The sequence below is a fragment of the Cynara cardunculus genome (assembly GCF_001531365.2).
Source record: "Cynara cardunculus var. scolymus isolate 2C chromosome LG 10, CcrdV1, whole genome shotgun sequence".
NCBI lineage: Eukaryota > Viridiplantae > Streptophyta > Magnoliopsida > Asterales > Asteraceae > Cynara > Cynara cardunculus.
The window spans coordinates 28,861,941-28,881,611 of NC_037537.1; the positions used below are offsets into that span (position 1 = coordinate 28,861,941).

General features: G+C 35.8%; 1 protein-coding gene across 14 annotated transcripts in view; it reads right to left on the reverse strand.

Annotated features, from left to right (window-relative positions):
- Positions 1 to 17,538, reverse strand: part of LOC112519038 — a 58,801-nt gene extending 41,263 nt beyond the window's left edge. For 6 of the 14 annotated variants that reach the window (XM_025126954.1, XM_025126958.1, XM_025126962.1 and 3 more), the window contains exons 1-17: positions 17,361 to 17,538; positions 10,333 to 10,414; positions 9,783 to 9,886; positions 7,230 to 7,325; positions 7,102 to 7,149; positions 6,888 to 6,938; positions 6,545 to 6,648; positions 6,342 to 6,480; positions 5,377 to 5,478; positions 5,010 to 5,207; positions 4,280 to 4,437; positions 3,674 to 3,832; positions 2,848 to 2,940; positions 2,351 to 2,687; positions 1,862 to 1,975; positions 175 to 270; positions 29 to 96 (exon numbers count right to left, since the gene is read on the reverse strand). In XM_025126954.1, coding sequence (XP_024982722.1) covers positions 29 to 96; positions 175 to 270; positions 1,862 to 1,975; positions 2,351 to 2,687; positions 2,848 to 2,940; positions 3,674 to 3,832; positions 4,280 to 4,437; positions 5,010 to 5,207; positions 5,377 to 5,478; positions 6,342 to 6,480; positions 6,545 to 6,648; positions 6,888 to 6,938; positions 7,102 to 7,149; positions 7,230 to 7,325; positions 9,783 to 9,886; positions 10,333 to 10,414; positions 17,361 to 17,375 — 1,964 coding nt within the window. In that variant the 5' untranslated portion in view covers positions 17,376 to 17,538. Of the gene's footprint in view, positions 1 to 28; positions 97 to 174; positions 271 to 1,861; positions 1,976 to 2,350; positions 2,688 to 2,847; positions 2,941 to 3,673; positions 3,833 to 4,279; positions 4,438 to 5,009; positions 5,208 to 5,335; positions 6,015 to 6,341; positions 6,481 to 6,526; positions 6,671 to 6,887; positions 6,939 to 7,101; positions 7,150 to 7,229; positions 7,326 to 9,782; positions 9,887 to 10,332; positions 10,415 to 17,360 lie in introns of those variants that run through there. The other 8 variants (XM_025126965.1, XM_025126955.1, XM_025126957.1 and 5 more) reach the window with 7 other exon arrangements.
- Positions 17,539 to 19,671: the final 2,133 nt, after the last annotated feature.

Genomic DNA, 19,671 nt, shown 5'->3' on the forward strand with positions numbered 1-19,671 from the left:
ATACAAGCAATTTTGGAATAAGTGTTACCTGCTTTGTTCCTCCAACACTGTTTGAAATTGCTCTTGAGCTCGACGAGTCGCCTTTTCTATCTTATTCTGTAATTGTTTCATCAAAAAGTGAGATATTAGTTTCTTGTAAATATAGCTAAATTATCGCAGATTATCTAACTGTACCTGAAGAGCAGTTGCTGTTTCAAAAGCAACTGTAGGGCTAACAGAATTGCTCCTTTTCATAAATTCCAGAAAGCGGTTATAGCTTTCCATCAAGACCTATATATCATTCATATAAAGAGAAATTCAGTGAAGAAGAACCACGAGGAGATAGTAAATAAGAGAAGGAAAGACGGCAGGGTAATTACAGAAGGGCTCAGAAATATAACAAATTACAGGCAAGTACAAAGTTAATATTATGTGCTTATCATACATAGACCAGTCATACAAAACCATTAACTATAGAGCTTCCAATACAGCTGGTGAGTTAATATTCACATGTTTCCCAAGCCGAACAAATCTGGCATTTAGAACTACTACGAAACATTTCACCTTGAAGGCAATAGCTGTGTACTCATTCCAATTAACCTCACTTTAACCCTCATAGCCTTTCAAACACATGGCAAGCAAGTATTTTGGTCTTAACACTTGTTTTAGCGAACAAATATTCTCAAGAGGTGTCGCTTTTATTCAGAATCAAGAGACGTGTTTATAGATTACATTAGTGGGCCATGGATGGAGAAAAGAAACCCTATGACAAACTGAATGAGATACTTACATAAATATCCCCTTAATCTTAACACTCCTAAACTCTGAGCATTTACTTTAAACCTGCTTAACTTCTCATATTAGAGTTAATCTTGTATCCTCGCAATGACTTTGTCAATATATTCGTATGCTAACTAATATCCAGAGTGAGCGAAACTGACGGTCTGTTCCCTTAAAAAGTTCCAATTCTTGGAGATATGCATCGCTGCCTGATAATCAAAGTGCGTCTCCCATCAATTCAGCTGAAGAATCTCCCAACTTCTGTGTCAAACGTAGAGTTCTAAGACTGATACACCTGGAATAGTGTACTTGCTAGGAAAACAGAAAACACAAGCCATACTGTATAAAAGTGACATCAGCAGAAATGAAATACCATTTTAGATTGTGTTTGTAACATCATTTGCTCTGATACCTATAGTAACCAATAAAAATGCATTTATTTGCTCCAGAATGATGTTCAACTTTCTCGACTTGAAAGTTAGACATAAGAAACACAACAAAATTAGGCCAACCTTAAATATGGGAGTCCATAGGAAAAGAACCTGGCGAGATATTTGGCCTTTCAAAATAGTGGATAGCAGGCCATTGATAAGATAACCTGCTGTGACTACTGAGGGATATTATGGTAAATCAATGTAGTGTAAGTAAGTTCAAGTAAACGTCTACGATTACGTCAAGTAACTCCATTTTGTCAATTGTACAAGTCCCTAACTCCTAAATACATGAAAATTGGAGAAAGGCCACCAAAAACTCTTTGGTAATTTTGCTTATAGTTAAAAGGCCCTAATTGCTGGCATATAAAGAACTTTACAAGTCAGGGAGAGACTACATAGTGGACCAGCCATCACGACTTCCATATCCTCATTATCATTCTTGGAGCCCTATATAGTTCCAAGAACACTTTCCGCTAACTACGAGCAACTAGCACCCACCATTCATAATCATCCTGCATTACCAAACCCCTATATTGCCTGATTATTTTCTTACTCAGGAAAATCAAAATCGGACAGAATTTGAATTAGCACAAATATACTTACAGAGGCAAATAGTTGTTAACCAGTAACAATAATACTTGTTTATAATAAAATTAAGGATAAATCACCGTGACATGGCAAGGAGATATTGTTGCCGAAAGCCTCCAGTCTAGATTCTCTCCAACAGGTGAATATACAAAACTAGCAGCCAATGCATTCGCCTTCTGCTGACTACAGACGCTCTACAAAGAAAATATCATTCACATATGAAAACCAAGCAGAACCGAAAAGTGATATAAATGTATTCATCTTCACATGAAAGCAAATAAATATATGTTATTTGATATGGAAAAGGATAGAGGAGAAATATAAACATAAACATCTACAGTAAATGAAAGGACCAAATGTCAACAAAAGAGTAACACTACTCATGTCTTCAAAATATGATAGTAAAATCATTGAAGAATTCAACAGAAGAATAAGTGACAACTAAAGTTACCAAAAAGAAAATAAGACAGTAATCTTCTTCAGATTCAGATTCCATGAACGACTTAGAATTATGTGCAAAAACCATATTCGAATTGACCCAAAGAAAATGTTGACACTCCAAAACAAACCTGAGCAATTGAACCTTCAGGGGCAGACAATCCATAGAACTTCAATGTTAGATCACAATAAATGCTTCTATGTTTAAACTTTGTGCAGATTTGAAGTTGTTCAAATCTACCACATCCGATTTCAATTTCATTTACATTGATAATCCTCGCAGCAGCCTGACCAATGGATACAATTACCATACGCTGTGTCATATTTTGCATATCTTTTCCCGACTGTGATGTCGAGTCCTCATCTGGTTGGAAACTCAATAAATTATTGATTGCCTGCCATTCTTCTTTGCTCAATCCATCTTCAACAGTTTGAGATCCCTCAGGAGCATCAGCTGAAGCAGAACGCCTGAATTGAAGGAAACGTGACAGGGTTCAACATGATGTTATTAGTTAGTTCATGCACAACAAAAAAAGATCGGAAAAAATGAAAACATAAAAACGATTGCAGCCAACAGAAGAAGAAGATAAGTCACAAGCAACTTTTGAAGATAGAAAGATTAACAGACCATCCAAATGAAAACCAACTATTCTTTTTAAGCATCCTCTGCTCGGCTTCTTCCTTTGATTTTACAGACTCAACTTTTGCATGTGCAAGGAACCTGAAACACACAAAATCTTCAAAAGGTCACAATCAGAGAACAAAACAAATAAGTAATTGTAAAACCAAAAAAATAGTAACAAATGCATTTTGATTATATGGGTACAAGTGTGAGCAAGCAAGATAAGTAATACTATAAACGACCGACATATCTTGGTACATCTGTAGGATATAAGGAAGTGATTTTCCATTAAATCAGAGACTTCCGGCAATCTCAATAACTTACCAAACCATGAAATCAAGATCCTACTAAATTACGGCTTAAATCTCCCCATGTATAAAACAAAAGGTACTGCTTGATGCAATCTAGATTAACATTCCCCAGAAACAGCACAAATGAAGTATCATAGAACAATTATATTTGGAAACAAAAAAGCATTTGACTAACCAACAGAATACAAGATATTTTACATTTGAAGTAGAATTGTCATGAAGGAACGAAGTCTAGCATAAGATAAAATAGGGGTACATTTAGAAAAAACAATTTATAACGAGCACCTCATACTTCGAGGAGATCAGCGGATATGAACAAAAGTTGTTTATGCAATCATGATGATTAGGATAATGAAGCATACATGCAGTAACAGCTCTTCAGCAACAATTTACAAAGTAAAAGATGATATCCAGTAATGTATGAATCATTCAAACTATAAACAACTGAATAAAATTCTAAAATGGAAGAAACAAAAAACAAGACTAAAGCCATAAACCAGCATAGCAACTAGAACACATACCTCCATAAAAGAATAATTTTTGGATCAAGATCTCTCTCAATACTTCTAATTTCTGAGTCATCAGAATCTGATAACTCTTGCAATGAGCTAGCATACAGCTGGATATATCTCCTACGAAGATGACAGAAGTGCTGAACTTGGGCCCAAGATAACCTATAGCTGAATTAACAGGCATAAACAAATTGTCAGCATTGGGCAACCAAAATACAAATCTTATAACAAGCAGATACTGGTAGAATTATCTGAACTAGCCTTTATTAAAATAAAGTATCAAAAAGAATGAGGAAAAAGTATGAGCAGTGGAGCCATCTGCCACTGCTTTCATCAATTGCTCCTATGTTTTGAAACTGGAGATGCATTTTGATCGTCAAACAGGTCATCTTTTGGATAAAGAAAGAATTGACAGAAAACAAGAATACTTTGTCAACTTCTTTAGAAAATCAATAATGCTTTTCTATTCCAAGTAAGTGGTGAATATGGATATGGAAACATACAATATGACCACAGAAGTCAGAATGTATCTATAATTTTGGAACAAAGGTAGCGTAAAGTACAAGGGTCTAAAATCATCTATCAATCTTCAATATATATATATATATATAATACCACATTTTCTTCTGCTGCAATGCAGCTTGAGCAGCATAATGCCACCACACTTTAGGACCCTCGCTAACCGACACCACAGGCCTTAAATGGGACACTTCAACATATGATTTATATCTTGATATGACCTCAAGGAGTCGAATCCAGTCATGATACTGAGCCTGTAAAGCAATATTTCAAATTCAGTCAGTTAGAAGACTGCTCTCTATTAAAAACGAATGAGAGAAACAGAGGGAGGGTAGGACATTGAGAGAGGGTGGAAAATGAGCACCCTCGTAGAAATCAATGACAGGAAGTGATAGTATACCAAAACATTTAGATAGCAATAGTGAATCATGCAGCCAATAGAGAAATTTAAAAGCTAAGCCAAAGTTTAGACAGCAGAAAAGAATCAACAGGAAGTTCTGCTTAGGCAACCACTGAAAAGTGTCCACCTACATGTTTCTAAATGATTAAACTGGAATAGGGAACTCGTCCAGGTACACCAACACCTAGAGCCACAAGGCAACCATAATATGGCATAAGCAGACCCACTTCTTAAAATTCATTATGAAAGAAGAAAATCCCAAGGCAGGGAAGTTACTTCAATGGTTAGAATCAGTGCTCTTCACTCACTGACCTATCTTAAGAGAAGAAATCAGATTTGGGATGGTGAATTTTTCCGTAAGAAGCAACTTCAAACAAGAAAATAAAAGAGACAGCACAATTTAATTAGAAAGTCAAGAGTTATCACCTCTGTGAGTGTCAAAGAAACGTCACCAAGGATAAGACGGGCCTCCTCGAAAGGCATTTCTGGATCAGTTCTCTCCAGATTCCCTAAACGGTGATACTTAAGAACACCATTGATTGGTGAAACTAGGTAGTTACGATCTCGAGCCCATGCAGAAACTGCATTACTATTGGCAGGTTCATTTATTCCATCTTCAAATATCTAACATGCATGAAAAGTTAAGTCAAAGAAATCTAGCACGTGGCAAAATAAAGGTGCTTCCACTAATATCATTTGAATACGTGAGGCAATAGTTTCTGGTAGTGGTGAAGGAAGAAAACATTTCTTACAATGTACAGTGCCCAGTGATGCCACAGAATAAGGAGCATACCTCAACCCAATCCTTAGGACTCAGGTCTTCCCATTTCTTATTCATGTTCCAAGGAGGTCGGTTGGAATCATGATACATAGCAAGCCTTTCAAGTTGCAATGACTACAGAAAAAATTGTTGAGATATCAGAAAGACATAAAGGTGCCATTTTTTGTAAGTCTGCATGAAAAAGCAGAATCCAACTACAGTGACCAGGACATAAATAATTTTAAATAAGTTAATAATTCCTTTCATGCTTCAGGAAAGGTGTCAAGAATAACTACATCTTTAATACCCTTCAATGGAAGAAGTGTGCAAAGCAACAGTGACACAATAATCGTCACAAATATTAAACATCAGAAATGCAAACATCCAACAAAACACCAACTACTAGTTCACTTTAATTGAAAATCGATGCATTATCATATATAGCTTAAATGAGGTACACTTATCAAATTACTTTGGTACATACTACCAAATGCAGGTCCAACTGAAAATTCGTCCAAGACTTCTATTGATCCTAGAACATGACATTGGGCCCTTTAGGCCTTTTTTGTTGGGATTAGGGTGCACGGGAGGGAGAGAGAAGAACTTACTTAACAAATATACAAAACCTTTCTTTCTTGGAAAATAAGCAAAAGAGTATGGCAGTCTTCAAAAAATCTACAACGAGGTCATAAAATTTACAACGAGGTTATACTTTCCATCACCTACTTTACCACCATTTGGAGCTCACCAAAAATAAGAGTAAAGCAACAAAAAGGACAAACAGGAGTACTTTCATCTATCCAACTCTTAGATGAGACTAATAAAGGAGTTCAGAACATCCAGTATTCATCTTATATGAAATATCTCTAAAAAGGTAGCATCGCCTTAAAATCCAGTAAAACTCAGCTGGTAAATGCTCCAACCAATAGCTAATAAGCTCTAATTTACAACTCTGTTCTACTGAGAGCAGCATTATAAAGATGGCAGATGAATCTGACCTTTCGCAATTTATCGAGAGCACCGCTGGTGTCAAATGTTTCATTCCCTTTCTCGTCCACTGTAAAGGCAGCAAGTTTTGCCAGAGTAATACCAACAGCAAAAGGATGTCCTGGATTGCTGAAACATAAAAATGTTCTTCTAATCAAGCAAATAAAGCAATATGGGCAAAAGAAGCTTTCATTACCGATGCATGTACACCAACCTAACAGAATCCTCATATCTGACATGGACATTTCCAATCGAGATCTTAAGATTTCCAATTATTGTACCAATCAAAGAACCCAACCATGAATTTCCGGCAGCTGACTGCAAACAACAAAAGATGGCATATTCAGAAGACAACAGCAGAAGCAATGCCAGCATTCAGAATATAAGTGTATGCTGAAGGAACTTTTTTGGCATTTAATATTTAGTATTCTTTAGAGAAAAGAAGAATAAAAGAAAAGGGGTGTGAAAGAAAGTAGTCAAGCTACTAGTGCAAAGAGGTTAGGTGTGAGCAACATGGTAAATTACACTTCCAACACATATAAGACTTGAGCACATACATTTCCAAGCTTTGATTTTGATATTGCATCAAGAGTGGCTGACTCAGCTTCCTGCAAAACAGTTGAATATGCAGCAAGCAAATCTATTAGAAAGTGATGATAGTTCACGACAAAAAGGTATATGAACTTAACAAAGTCAACCAACTGTCAAGCCACACAGGACGTAACAAGAGACAACTTAGATATAGATCAAGGGAGAAAAGCAATATAATACCTCAATCTGTTGAAGTTTCGCTTCAAAAAGCTTTTCACGCTCTTCATGCTGCAAAATTAAAAAATAAATAACTATGTAATTAACCAAGTAAACCTTGTGAACAAACAAAAATATTTCTTATTACTTACCGTAAGAGACCTTCCATCAGAAGCAGGATGAGCAAGAATGAACACACGGTCTATAAGGACTATCACAGGCTCTTTGCCAAGACTTTTCCAAGGAACCTGCATTTTATGTCAAAACAATACAAACTGAAAGTCATATCTGATAATGATGATATGAAACCATTGCATCATTTGCTGAAAGAACACATGTAACAGGTCCCTAATATCCGTCATTAGACTACCCAAGGAAAGAAAAATGCAAGAGGGCAAAGACATGCAACTATATGATCCTGCAAAATTCTGGATGGCTCTGAACATTGTTAGACATAGGAGAAGTATCACATTTGAACATGTCTACCCAGTATGCAGGGCCATGTAATGAATTGTGTATGGATTTAGACATTCCCCTAATTAATAACCCGTTATGGTAAGCCTAAACAATATAAGACCACTTGAACTAGCCACATCAACAGCAGTGTAACTGCCACACACCAACAGCAAAGAGCTGCTAACCTTTCAAGTCAACCACCGCAGGCAACTCCCCTGACCACATTGACGCTACTCCATTTCTCTCAACAACCCTCCCCCCCCCCCCCCCCCACAACAAACACTCTCTATAAATCATTGTGCTATTTTTTTCTCTGCCTCCGAAATCATGTGTGCTAGTCTTACACTACTAGGTTGTTGCACTCCTTTACTTCGTGTTATAAGACCAGCAGTCTTACTACTAGGGTGGCCCCACCAATTTACAGGTCACACACATTATCTGAGCCACGGACATCACCTAACATGTTTTTACTCTCTTCATGTTTACAATGAAAATATAACCAGTAAGAAGAACTGCAGAAACATGATCGAGGGAGGATTAAGGTTTACAATTGCAAGCCATGATAGGAGATATGGATGATGACGTATGCACGACGACACTCTAGAGCACATCCACATCATGAGGTGATGAAGAACAGATACAAGATGCAGTAAGAAAAATTAGTACATGGACTCACTAGAACAAACCTCCAAGCAAGTATCTTCCAAGTTTGAGGAACTTGGAATATAGTTTGAAGCGACCTGACCTTGTGTCATGAAGAAAGTAAACCCATGCATTAACCGCATGGGCAGATGGGAGGCAAAGATGGTATACAAAATAGCACCCTTTGTTTCTCCATATGAAAATCACAGAAAGGAAAAGTTTTGAAAAACAGTAAGTTGGTGGTGTAGGTGTTTACAAGTTCCAAAAGTAGCAGGTCTCCAAGCACAAGTAGTCGATTTCTAGATTTATCATATAGAATGGGAGGATCACCATAGTTCTTTGATTGAAGCCACCAAACTCGAAACTGATACAACTTGAAAAATCAAAACGACAAACAAGCTACATCAAAGATGACAGCAACGGACTCAAAGACAAGGATGATGTAAATTCGACCAAATATCAGAAATTAACAAGACCAGGCACACTCATTTTGTGTTTCCTAGCCATTTCTTTGGGTCATCCGTGAAACAAATTTATCTTGTTATTGTTTTCAAGCAATGTACCAAGGTTTCTCGTTCATCATCACTTGAAAACTCAAGGACAAGCTTCCGAATGAAGATGTGATTTATGCGAATTATGGAGGGCATTGATGGAAAATCCAAAAAATAATTTTAGTTTATGTATTAAATATTAATATTTACAGATACATCATTTATTTAGGCAGTAGGGTTAGCAGATAACTAATATATTATTTTGATTGTTGTTAGGATATAGCTTTGTCTTGTCACTTTCCGCAAGAATAATTTCAGTTTTATTTGTTGCATCAAGTTCATTGTTAGGACAACTTTTAGGTTTTAAATTTGGTTATTTATGGTGTTTATCTTTATCATAAATGGGGTTGTGATCCCATCTCGTGTTGAGTTCATTGAAGTTCTTTGGAACATCTCTTTCTTCTCATCTCCTAGTTCTCTCCTTGAAGTATGCACCTGAATGATTGATTACCTATCTCCTGAAGAAGGTGAAACCAGTAACAACATGTTTGTGGTTATCACTTGAGGCACAAAAGATGACATGTTAGATCCAAGTACGATCCCCATTGCGGTCAAAGAGAGGAAGTCCTTTCCAAGAATAATCTTACACCTTAACTGTCAATATATATTTGATCTAGATAATCATACCACATACCCATGCTATTCTTAATAGTTTAGTTTACCTGATCTGAATATACCTGATAAAACAAAAGAAACACAATTGATCATAAAAGAAAAGCAATAAAGCCTGGGAGATCCTGCTTGACTAGAAGAGATAGAGCTCGTTAGTAGCACAAAAGCTACAGCAACGAAATAAATTCATGTTTCCGAGTGGCATAATAATAGTGAAGAGGTGCTGTCAACAATACCAGCAAGGGCTTTCTGCCCAACATAAAAAGTGACAAGTTTTCAGTAGCAGAACAGATATCAATTAGACTGTAACAAGAAAAGTACAATCCAGAGCAGCACATGCACAACACAAAAAAAGTCAACAAACTGTAGTAGAACAAATTGAGAGAAAAATGGAGCAGAAGTCCACAAGACAACCGGATCAGCTACAAAAGTGTAAAGAAGTACCTTCAATGTTATGGTACCAACAAAACCAGCCTTTACGGTAACCGGAAGTTTTAATGAATTGAGTGCCTCTGACTTTAATTTCAAGTCTTTGAGAACCACATCACCTAAAGATATAACTGGCTATCAGAACAGGCTCACAAACAATAAATCATGGATATATACATATTCACACCAACTAAACAAAGGCTTCCATACAGAAAAAACCAGCACAAGCGTAAAACCACAAACAAATTGTTATAACTCAACCCTGTCAACCATAACAACAAACTGCAAGAAGAAAAAGATTTAGGTGCTTTGTACTCAACATAATGGTGAAATTCTTCTAACCACCACATTCAAAAGAAATGTTAAAAGAGACCTTAACTTGTAGAACATTATATTAGGCCAGTTACGGTACCTATCCTTTAACTATGCTTTTCGTGCTTTAGAAATATAATATGTGGACAATTTGTACAAGCACTGAGCCTTTGCAACATGAACCTAATAGTAGTATGAAAATCAGGAACATCTGAATGAAGTTATACCATTACAAAAAAAATCATTAACAAACCTTGCCAGACACTGATTCTTAAGGCCTCTGATGAAAGTCCATGGACATATTCACCCAAATATCTTCGGAGCAAATGCAATACCTATTAGCATAAAGATGTCAAATAAAATCCATCAACTTCCATAATCTGCTTATAAACAAACTTGGGACTACAAGCTCTCATGGCATACTAAGATGAACATAATAGAGACTGGTAGAGATGATGAGGGGAAAAAGGTAACAAAAAATTGGTAGAGATATGAAGAATAAAAATGCAAAAAGAAACAGCATACTTACACAACTAGATTGTCACATAACAGTAGAATAGAGATCAACCTCACCATCTTAACACTACAGGTCAGTGGCAGCTAAAGGATGCAACCCGTTCTCCTTCAACCTACCAACCCGTCCAATAAACAATTGCTCAAACCTCAACCAATAATGAAACAGTCGCATCGACTCATCGAGCAAAGTCGCCAACAACAATTCTAATAGCTCCCTTCATTCTGAAGTAGATGGCCTCCTTTAAAGTTTAGGGGGGACTCCAGTCAGTTCAAATTCTTTTCAATCTTTACCCTTTGCAAAAAAACAGGTTTCATTTTTAACCTATTTCCTCTATGCAAACACAGGACATGTTATACATATATGTAGATGTATTTATTTATGGGGATATACTTGGTTCTTTTGGTTTGGTTTGGTTTGGTTTGGTTTATGTATTTATATCTAAATATAAAAGAAAAGAAGAGAGAGGAAGAGGATTCACTTTGATTTGATGCATAGCCAATGCTCTAGAATTTGCACAAAGTTAAAGTAGACAGCTAATTAGAATGGAGGCAGATGGTTCCAACTGGTTGTAAAAGCTACCATAGATTGCGTACAGATTAGACAAACACAAAAACACATGGGTGGTGTTTGGTTCGTAGCCTCATCGGAATCCGACGGAATCTGGAACGATCAATTCCATTTACCAAATGCCATTCATGGGCTTGGTTCATTCTTTGAGTTTTAGTACGTAGTTCCAATTCCACATATGTTGGAATTCAAATTCCTTGGGTTTTAGTAAGTAATACCAATTCCTTTACATCCAATTTTTTGAGAAAAAATATTCTATCCTTATATTTACTCGTTGCCACCACCAGCATCATTGTCTACACCATCACCATTGTCATCTCCACCACTGCCACTGCCACTGCCTCCGCCCACCAGCACCGCTGCCATCACCATCAACGTCGTCTCTATCACTACTACCACTGTTGCCGCCAAAGTTTTATGTACGAAATCACGAGGCAAGGCATTTTATCTTGGCGAGGCGAGGAGTAAGCCCCGAGGCAGTTTGAGGCGTAAGCCTCGAGGCAGAAACATAGTAAACAAAAAATCACATGATATACATGCACAAAATGTATATGCTAATAAATAAAATATACATACACAATATATACTAACAAATAACATATATATATATATATATATGATATACTAACAAATAAAAAATACAACATACTCAGTAGGTTCAAAGAAAATACGAGGATACTCGAATGTAGCATGTTAAGAAAATATGAAGGTATATATACATATATGTGTGTGTGTATGTATATGTATATATATGTAAGGTGAGTTATTATGCAACCTTATACATTTGTACAACCAATACAACTCAATCTCAACCGTCCATTTAATTTGATGAATATGTGATTTCATAAAAGTTTAGATTGTTTCCTACTATAAAGTATTGATCATAATTAATGAACACTAGTCATCTTCCATAAAGATTCAAATCATAATAAATGAACTCTCATCATTTCCATAAATATCTCAATTGATTGGGTTGCATGGTTGTACAAATGTGATGGGTTGCATTTGAACCGTCCTCTATATATGTATTGTGTGTATATATATATACTAGGTTCGACCCCGTGTATTACACGGGGTATTTTAAATGAGAAAAACTCTAGACATTAACTCTAAAAGAAAACTCTGAACATTTACTCTGGAACACAAGAATTCAAAATTCTATTGTTAGGCTGAAAAATAACTCTGGACTTAACTCTGAATAAGAGGAATTCAGAGTTGCCTTCTAAGTCTAGAAAGTATCTACGAGCATAACTCTGAGTCACAAGAATGCTGACTTCTTATAACTCAGAAACGTAACTTTGAAGAGGAGTTAAGAGTTGTATTCTATGTCTTGGAATAAACTATATAACCAAGTTTGGAACAGAACAATTCAGAGTTATGTTGTAAGTCTGAGAAATAACCAATATTTGATGACTTCATGTTGATGATTTGTATCACTAATGTCATTTAAGTGTAATGGGATTAAATTGTTGACCAATGTAATCATGATAAATATCGAGCAGGTAAGGAAGGTGCGGAGTGCACACTTGTTTGAGTTTATGTTGATTTAGGGGCAAAGCCCCTAAACGACGTGGGTCCGAGGGCAGCGCCTCCGGTGGCGGGGTCCAAGGGGCGGCAGCCCCTAGCGGGGTCCGGGTAACATTGCTTTGTGAAAAATGCTTCAAAAATCCGAATTTGAAATTTTAAGTAAGGTCTTGATGACCACTCCAGAGTTAAATTCAGACTTACAACTCTGCATTTTCCTAGAGTTCTCATGCAGAAGACATCAAGAGACAGAGCTCTTACTCAAGAGTTAAGTGTCTCATATACAGAGCCCGTACTGTATTCCAAGGAAGATCAAGGCTTAAACGTCAAAAAGGTTAAGTGCTTGATGCAGAGCTTCACTCCAAATGCAAAGCCTCTGCATAGTACATGCAGAGCCTCGATTTGACTCGTGTTTTCATTCAAGTCTGAGTCTGTCTTATTTACACTTAGGGGGAGATTGTTATCTTGGGTTTGAATCTAAAATTTGGTTTGCCTAATGACATAAGAAAATACAAATTGATACATACTTAATCTACCCCATCGTGTAAAAATGTAAGTAAGAAGTCTCTTATTGTAGTCTTTAAGACTTAGTCTTTTGAAGTGGGCTGGACCAACAGCTCTCATGCAGAAGATATCAAGAGACAAAGCTCTTACTCAAGAGTTAAGTGTCTCATATACAGAGCCCGTGTTGTATTCCAAGGAAGATCAAGGCTTAAGCGCCAAAAAGGTTAAGTGCTTGATGCAGAGCTTCACTCCAGATGCAGAGCCTCTGCATAGTACATGCAGAGCCTCGATTTGATCCAGAGCTTCACTCCAGACACAGAGCCTCTGCATAGTACATGCAGAGACCTCTGAGTCTCCTACTTCTAAATCTGGAGGCGAAATCGTTGGACGGGTCTCTAAATCTGGAAAGGAGGACTCCAAATTTTGGAACTCTGAACCGCCAATTACTCTGCGAAGGCGGTCATACCACGAATATGTGAAATTAACCGTCCGAAGGGACACATGTCACTTAAATAGACCTATTTGAACCGTAAGTGAAAATTGTGTCTAGATACATGTTTAGTCGGGAAAAATCAATAACCGCCGCACAGAAACATGACACGTGTCCCAAAAGTTACTTATTTATTAGGATTTATAGATATATGCATATGTATATAGAAGAAGAATCGTGTGAAAATAGGAGTCAAGGTGAGAAGCATAAGAAGGGATCTGGACCCTTGATCCCTTTTAATCTCACCCCCACCTCTTATGAATTGAGCTTATCAAGGAATTGATCTGGTGCATCTCTGAGCACCGCATTAGTGTTGATCACTTGATCATCAATTAGGATTGATCCAAGGGTGGAGATCCCTTCTTACCCTTCTAATCATAACTTCCATTCTCACCGGAAACCAACCCTATGTATATATATATATATGTGTGTTTGTGTGTGTGTGTGTGCATGTATATATATGTATTTATGTGTGAGTGAGGGAGAAGTGAATCGTTTTGAGAGAGAGCACAAGACAACTGTTGTTTTTTTGACTTTTGGATTTTTAATCTTTGTGTGTGTGTATATTAATATGTATGTATGTGTGTGTGTCTGATGCAGAAGTGAATCCTTTGAGAGAGAGCAAGTGGCAGGCATTCTTTTTTATTTTTAGCTTTTTGGTCATTGTATTTAATAAAAAATGCCCACATCACATACTAGATGTGTATGCCTCTCTCTCTGCCTCATCGCCCCACCAATTCAAGGCATATGATCAATTGAAGTTGTGACAGGAGGCACCTCAAGCATGATTTTTGGCCACCTCGCCTCAACGCCTCAACCAAGTTCTAAAACTATAGCCGTGACCACCACAATCACCTTTGCCGCTACATGCACCATCATCACAACCGCCATCGATGCCATCATCACCATCACTGTCGCTGCCACCGCCACTGATTAATATTATTATTATTATTAAATTTTCCATTATATAGTGTTTCTAATTTAAGTAATAAAATATGAAAATGTAATCAAAGGTATTTTGATCATTTATCATTATTTTATTACAATTCTGAACTTATATTCATTGATCCAAACAATCAGATTCCATTCCAATTTCTGTCAACCAAATGCATGGTCAAGCCTCATTAAATTCCATTCAAATTCCTTCAGATTCCAATATTGGTAGATTCTTTTTTTTTAACCAAACATCGTCACACATTTCTCTCTCCCTCCCTTCCTCCAACCATGAGGCCATGACACACCAACAGCAAGGCCACCATGCCTTCCATCTAAAAGCAGTTAAGATTTAAAAACGGGTGAACAAACAACCAAATCATTTGGCTTGCTCCAATTGTTCAAGTAGTTACCAACTGGCGTGCCAACACTATTCTTGCCTATCTATACATATCCTCTTGCTAGAAATCTTCCTCTCTAAATGTTTATTAACTCCTATATTAGAGATAACTAGTCCATATTCCCTCAGCCTCTCCTCAAAATGGACCACCACCCAACCTTCTTTGTGCATCTAATTTCAAAACTAATCTTTCCAAGTGTGGCCACGCATCCAACTCAGATTTCTCACTTTGCATAATTTAGCACATTATCTTCATGAATTAATATTTTCAGCTTCTAACACTAGCAACCTCACACCATCTACAAAAAATTACTCAAACCTTACAATCACAAACAACTTATGATGCAGCCATGTAGGTTGCCACTTCATCTTCCCAACCTTGACCTATGACAAGCATTCATCTCAATCTTCTCATGTTTGCAGCATAGACCACACCATCAGAAAGATGTTTGTCCAAGATATCTCATGTATAAAGTATAGACATGCTTCTATATCTTCAAGTTTCACTTCCATGAACTGCTTTCTAGTCCAACTTACTCCAAGAACCTTCCATTCCAAAGTGTTTATGCGTACACAATCATGAGAACCTTACATTATTTATTCTCTCGCTTTTGAAGTTCCTTCAATTTTCAAATGTATGAGCTATCTTTATTGAGCATAGACCATATTGCTTACAGGTGGAGCATAATCGAAGGATATTTCGGTCTAGCCTCCCTAAAAACGATGCTATTGTTTACACCTCTTTGTGAACCTTTCTTTTTGCATATTCCTTTTTAGAATGGTTACACAATGCATTATTTGCGATATAGAAAACTCTTCTTCTCACAACCATATGTGATAGGGGCTTCAGTTTTCTGGACAATGAACCAGAAAAACGAAAGGCAAAAAAAACAAGCGTCTATAGCAATTGAGAAAAAAAATTATGTTGTAACTAGGGCTGTAAACGAACCGAACGTTTAGTGAACCGTTCGTGAACCGTTCGGCGGGGAAGTTCGTTTATGTTCGTTTATTTAATAAATGAACGAACATGAACAAATTTTTTTGTTCGTTTAGTCAAACGAACGAACATGAACAAGAGTCTCGTTCATTCATTTATGTTCGTGAACGTTCGTTCATTTACCGTTCGTTTACGTTCGTTTATATATTAAATTTAATATATAATCTTTTTATTATATACTTTGAATTCAAATAATATTTATTTATGTTCGTTTAGCCCGTTCGTTTATGTTCGTTCGTTTACGTTCGTTTAGCATGTTAATGAACGAACACAAACGAACACGAACATACCTGATTTCTAAACGAACGAACACGAACACAAAGATTTTCGTTCGTTTACCGTTCGTGTTTGTTCGTTTGCTCGGTTAAGTTAAACGAACGAACATGAACAAGCCTCTGTTCGTGTTCGTTCGGTTCGTTTACAGCCCTGGGATTAAACTTTCAAGGGGACATTTAAACTCAATATTCCATTGCTCCAGCAACCCCGATGCATAACCCTTTTAGGAAAGAGTTTACTGAAATTTAAAAACTGCAGATAATACTCAAACAAATGCTGCTAGTGTGATATTCTTCCAAGTAACTATAATAGCCACACTTGCGTTGGGAGCACAATGTGATTCATCTACTTGGTAATTAGTAATCATTTGAGGACATCTGATAAACTAAGATCTAGTGTAAGTATATGGTTTTATCATGGTTGGTTTGTAACAATCAAGCAATGTAAAACAAGCTTCTCAACTTTACTGGTTCACTTGGATTATGATACATCAACTAATACTGCCTATGTTCTGAAAGGAATGCATTATGACTTTATAATGCCTACCCTAATTCTTTTCAATTAATACTTTGTACTTGGGTTGATTTAAAAATTTGCACTGACCTTTTTATTTCTAATGTTTTCTACGAGGTCAAGGTTAGGTATAGAAATGTTACAGTTGGTAAAGACTTTATATCAATATCGGTTTTAATGTTAAATGCTTAGGTATATGAGATTTAGGAGCTGAGGGATGATATGTGATGATGAAAATAATTTCACGTAGGACTTGAGAAACAACAAACAAATAAGAATGCAACAAGAAAGATGAGATGATAGATAGTCCTCCAATCCATCACACACTTGTATTTATATGTCAAACCTAGGCATCCGTAGTTGTTGTCAATGCAATTAGCAATATCTCAATACAAGTTTAAATCGAAAAATCAAATTTGAAGTTGCCAAGAAAGTTGCTAGGCAAAAAAGGCACAAGTCAAAGTGTGGGTCTTGGGAGCAAATTAGCATCAAAAGAAAACACTAAACATGAATTGACAAGAATAAATCGATAAAGAGAGGTGAATTGGAGAAATCCTTACGTGTGCTTCGAACATGGCGAATAATACAAGTTAGGGCACGGAATCAATCGATAAGGAAGCGCATCTGCATGGAGATCGTATGAATAAGAACAAGCATCGCATATGAAATGGATGAAAACCTTGTTGTGATGGGGGATGGGGGATGGGTGATGGAAACAAAAAAATGGAATAATAATTGTGATTTTTTATCAGAGATTGCGGACGGTTGTAATGAGAAGAGGCCGTGGCGGTGTGTTTTTGTTTTCATAAATTATTCACCGGCTTTCTTTTCTTTCTGCGTTAAAACTTGGGATTTTGGCAACTTCAACCCTCCCACTTTTCGGAATGTTTACATCAGTCACATAATTCCACCAGGAAAGTTAACGATTATGCAAACCCTCTCTTGAATTGAATACGTGACAAACCAAATGATCTACACGGCTCAATCTTTATAAGGGTCAAGGGTTCCAACCTCGCCTCATCAACACAATATCAAACAGTGTCTTAGCTTGCAACTGAAAGTTTTAAATAATGACCCAGATGTTATATGATGATATCCACTTACGAGCAATTGCAATCCTAGCATACGTCTCCTTATAACCAACATCATGCTATTGATTAAATGCAAAATGAGCTTTGTAACGATCAGCTAACCCATAGATTTTGTGTTGGTAATGAAGAGCAATAAATTGTTTGAAAGGATATTTTCATTTTGTTTAAAAGGAATTGTCTCATTCTCATCAAATACTTGTCCAAACCAAACTAAACCAAATCAAACCAAACAAATCCAATCCAATCCAATCCAAGGGAAAAGGAAAAGGAAAAGGAGCAAGCAAAGGATGGCTGATGGGCTTTGAAATTTGAAAGAAGCCCATTGGTATTAAACCCCCGCCCCCCCCCCTCTTATTAATATTGGGTACGTAGTAGTAGACTCACCAAATGATCATTTACAAGATTTTGTCATTCAAATTCAAAAATATATATATATATATATATGTATACATGTTTTCATGACTTTACATTTACAATATATGGTTAGCATGTAAGTAATACAAATTTAAAATTTTTACAAACCATGAAAAACAAGATGATATATATTATAATTAAAAACAACTTTTTTTCATTATTGATCAAATAATTGGTTTTAACTAATAATTTACTCTATTTTTAATTAATGAATTTAATAGAATGTTAAAAAAAATTACATGATTTTATAGATGTAATTATATGATCCCTTTCAAATTTCTCAACGAACAATTTACGGATGGAGGAATATAGAGGTTGAACTTGAAAAAGTTTATAAGGGAAGCTATGTTTGTTATTGAAACAGTGAATGTGTTCATTATTGAAAGTTGTTCATAGTGAACTATGTTCATAAGTAATCCAAGACATAAAAGATTAGTGTGCATGTGTTCACAACATATCATGAACACATTTACCTTATAAAACAATATTCATGATATTGATCAGTGCCTTGTTCATAGATGAATGCGTATCATAAGTATAGGGACTTTTTTTAGAATCAATGAAATTGTGATAACCTTGAGAACTTGTACATTATATATTATTTGATATGATTTTTTGTATCTAAGACTGAAATCTATAATATTGATTTGCATATATTTGTTTCACAATGTAAACATTTTATTTGACCTGTTTGTGAAACACAAAATAGACGTAAAAGAGTTTCACGTTGTATATAAAATAAAGAGAGTATGAAACAAATATATATATATATATATATATATATATATAAGTTTTGTTTTTGAAAGAATAGAAGTAGAGAGTGGTATGAAAGGAAAGGAAGTTTGTTTATGTTTTGGTTGCTTGTGAGCTCCCAGAAAAGACATTCACCCGTGATTTCCCTAACTCTAACTCTAACGTGTTCTCTTCTTATTAGCCCACCTGCACTCCAGATCCACATTTTTATCTTTATTTCTATTTTTATTTCTATTTTATCTTAAGTCGACAATAAATAAAACAACAACACAATTTAATAATACATTTCATTAATTAATGAATATCATTTAATCAAATGGACTGATGAAATTTCACGAGACGAGAGGAATGCTATTTTATATCATGCAAATTAAATGCAGTGTTTGTAAACAACATCAATATATATATATATATATATATATATATATATATATATATATATATATAGGGTATATTTCTTTTACAACCTTGTGCATTTGTACAACCTTTGCAACCCAATTAATTGAGATATTTATAGAAATGATTGAAGTTCATTTATTATGATTTGAATATTTATGGAATATGAATAGAGTTTATTAATTATGATTAATACTTTATATTAGGAAACAATTAC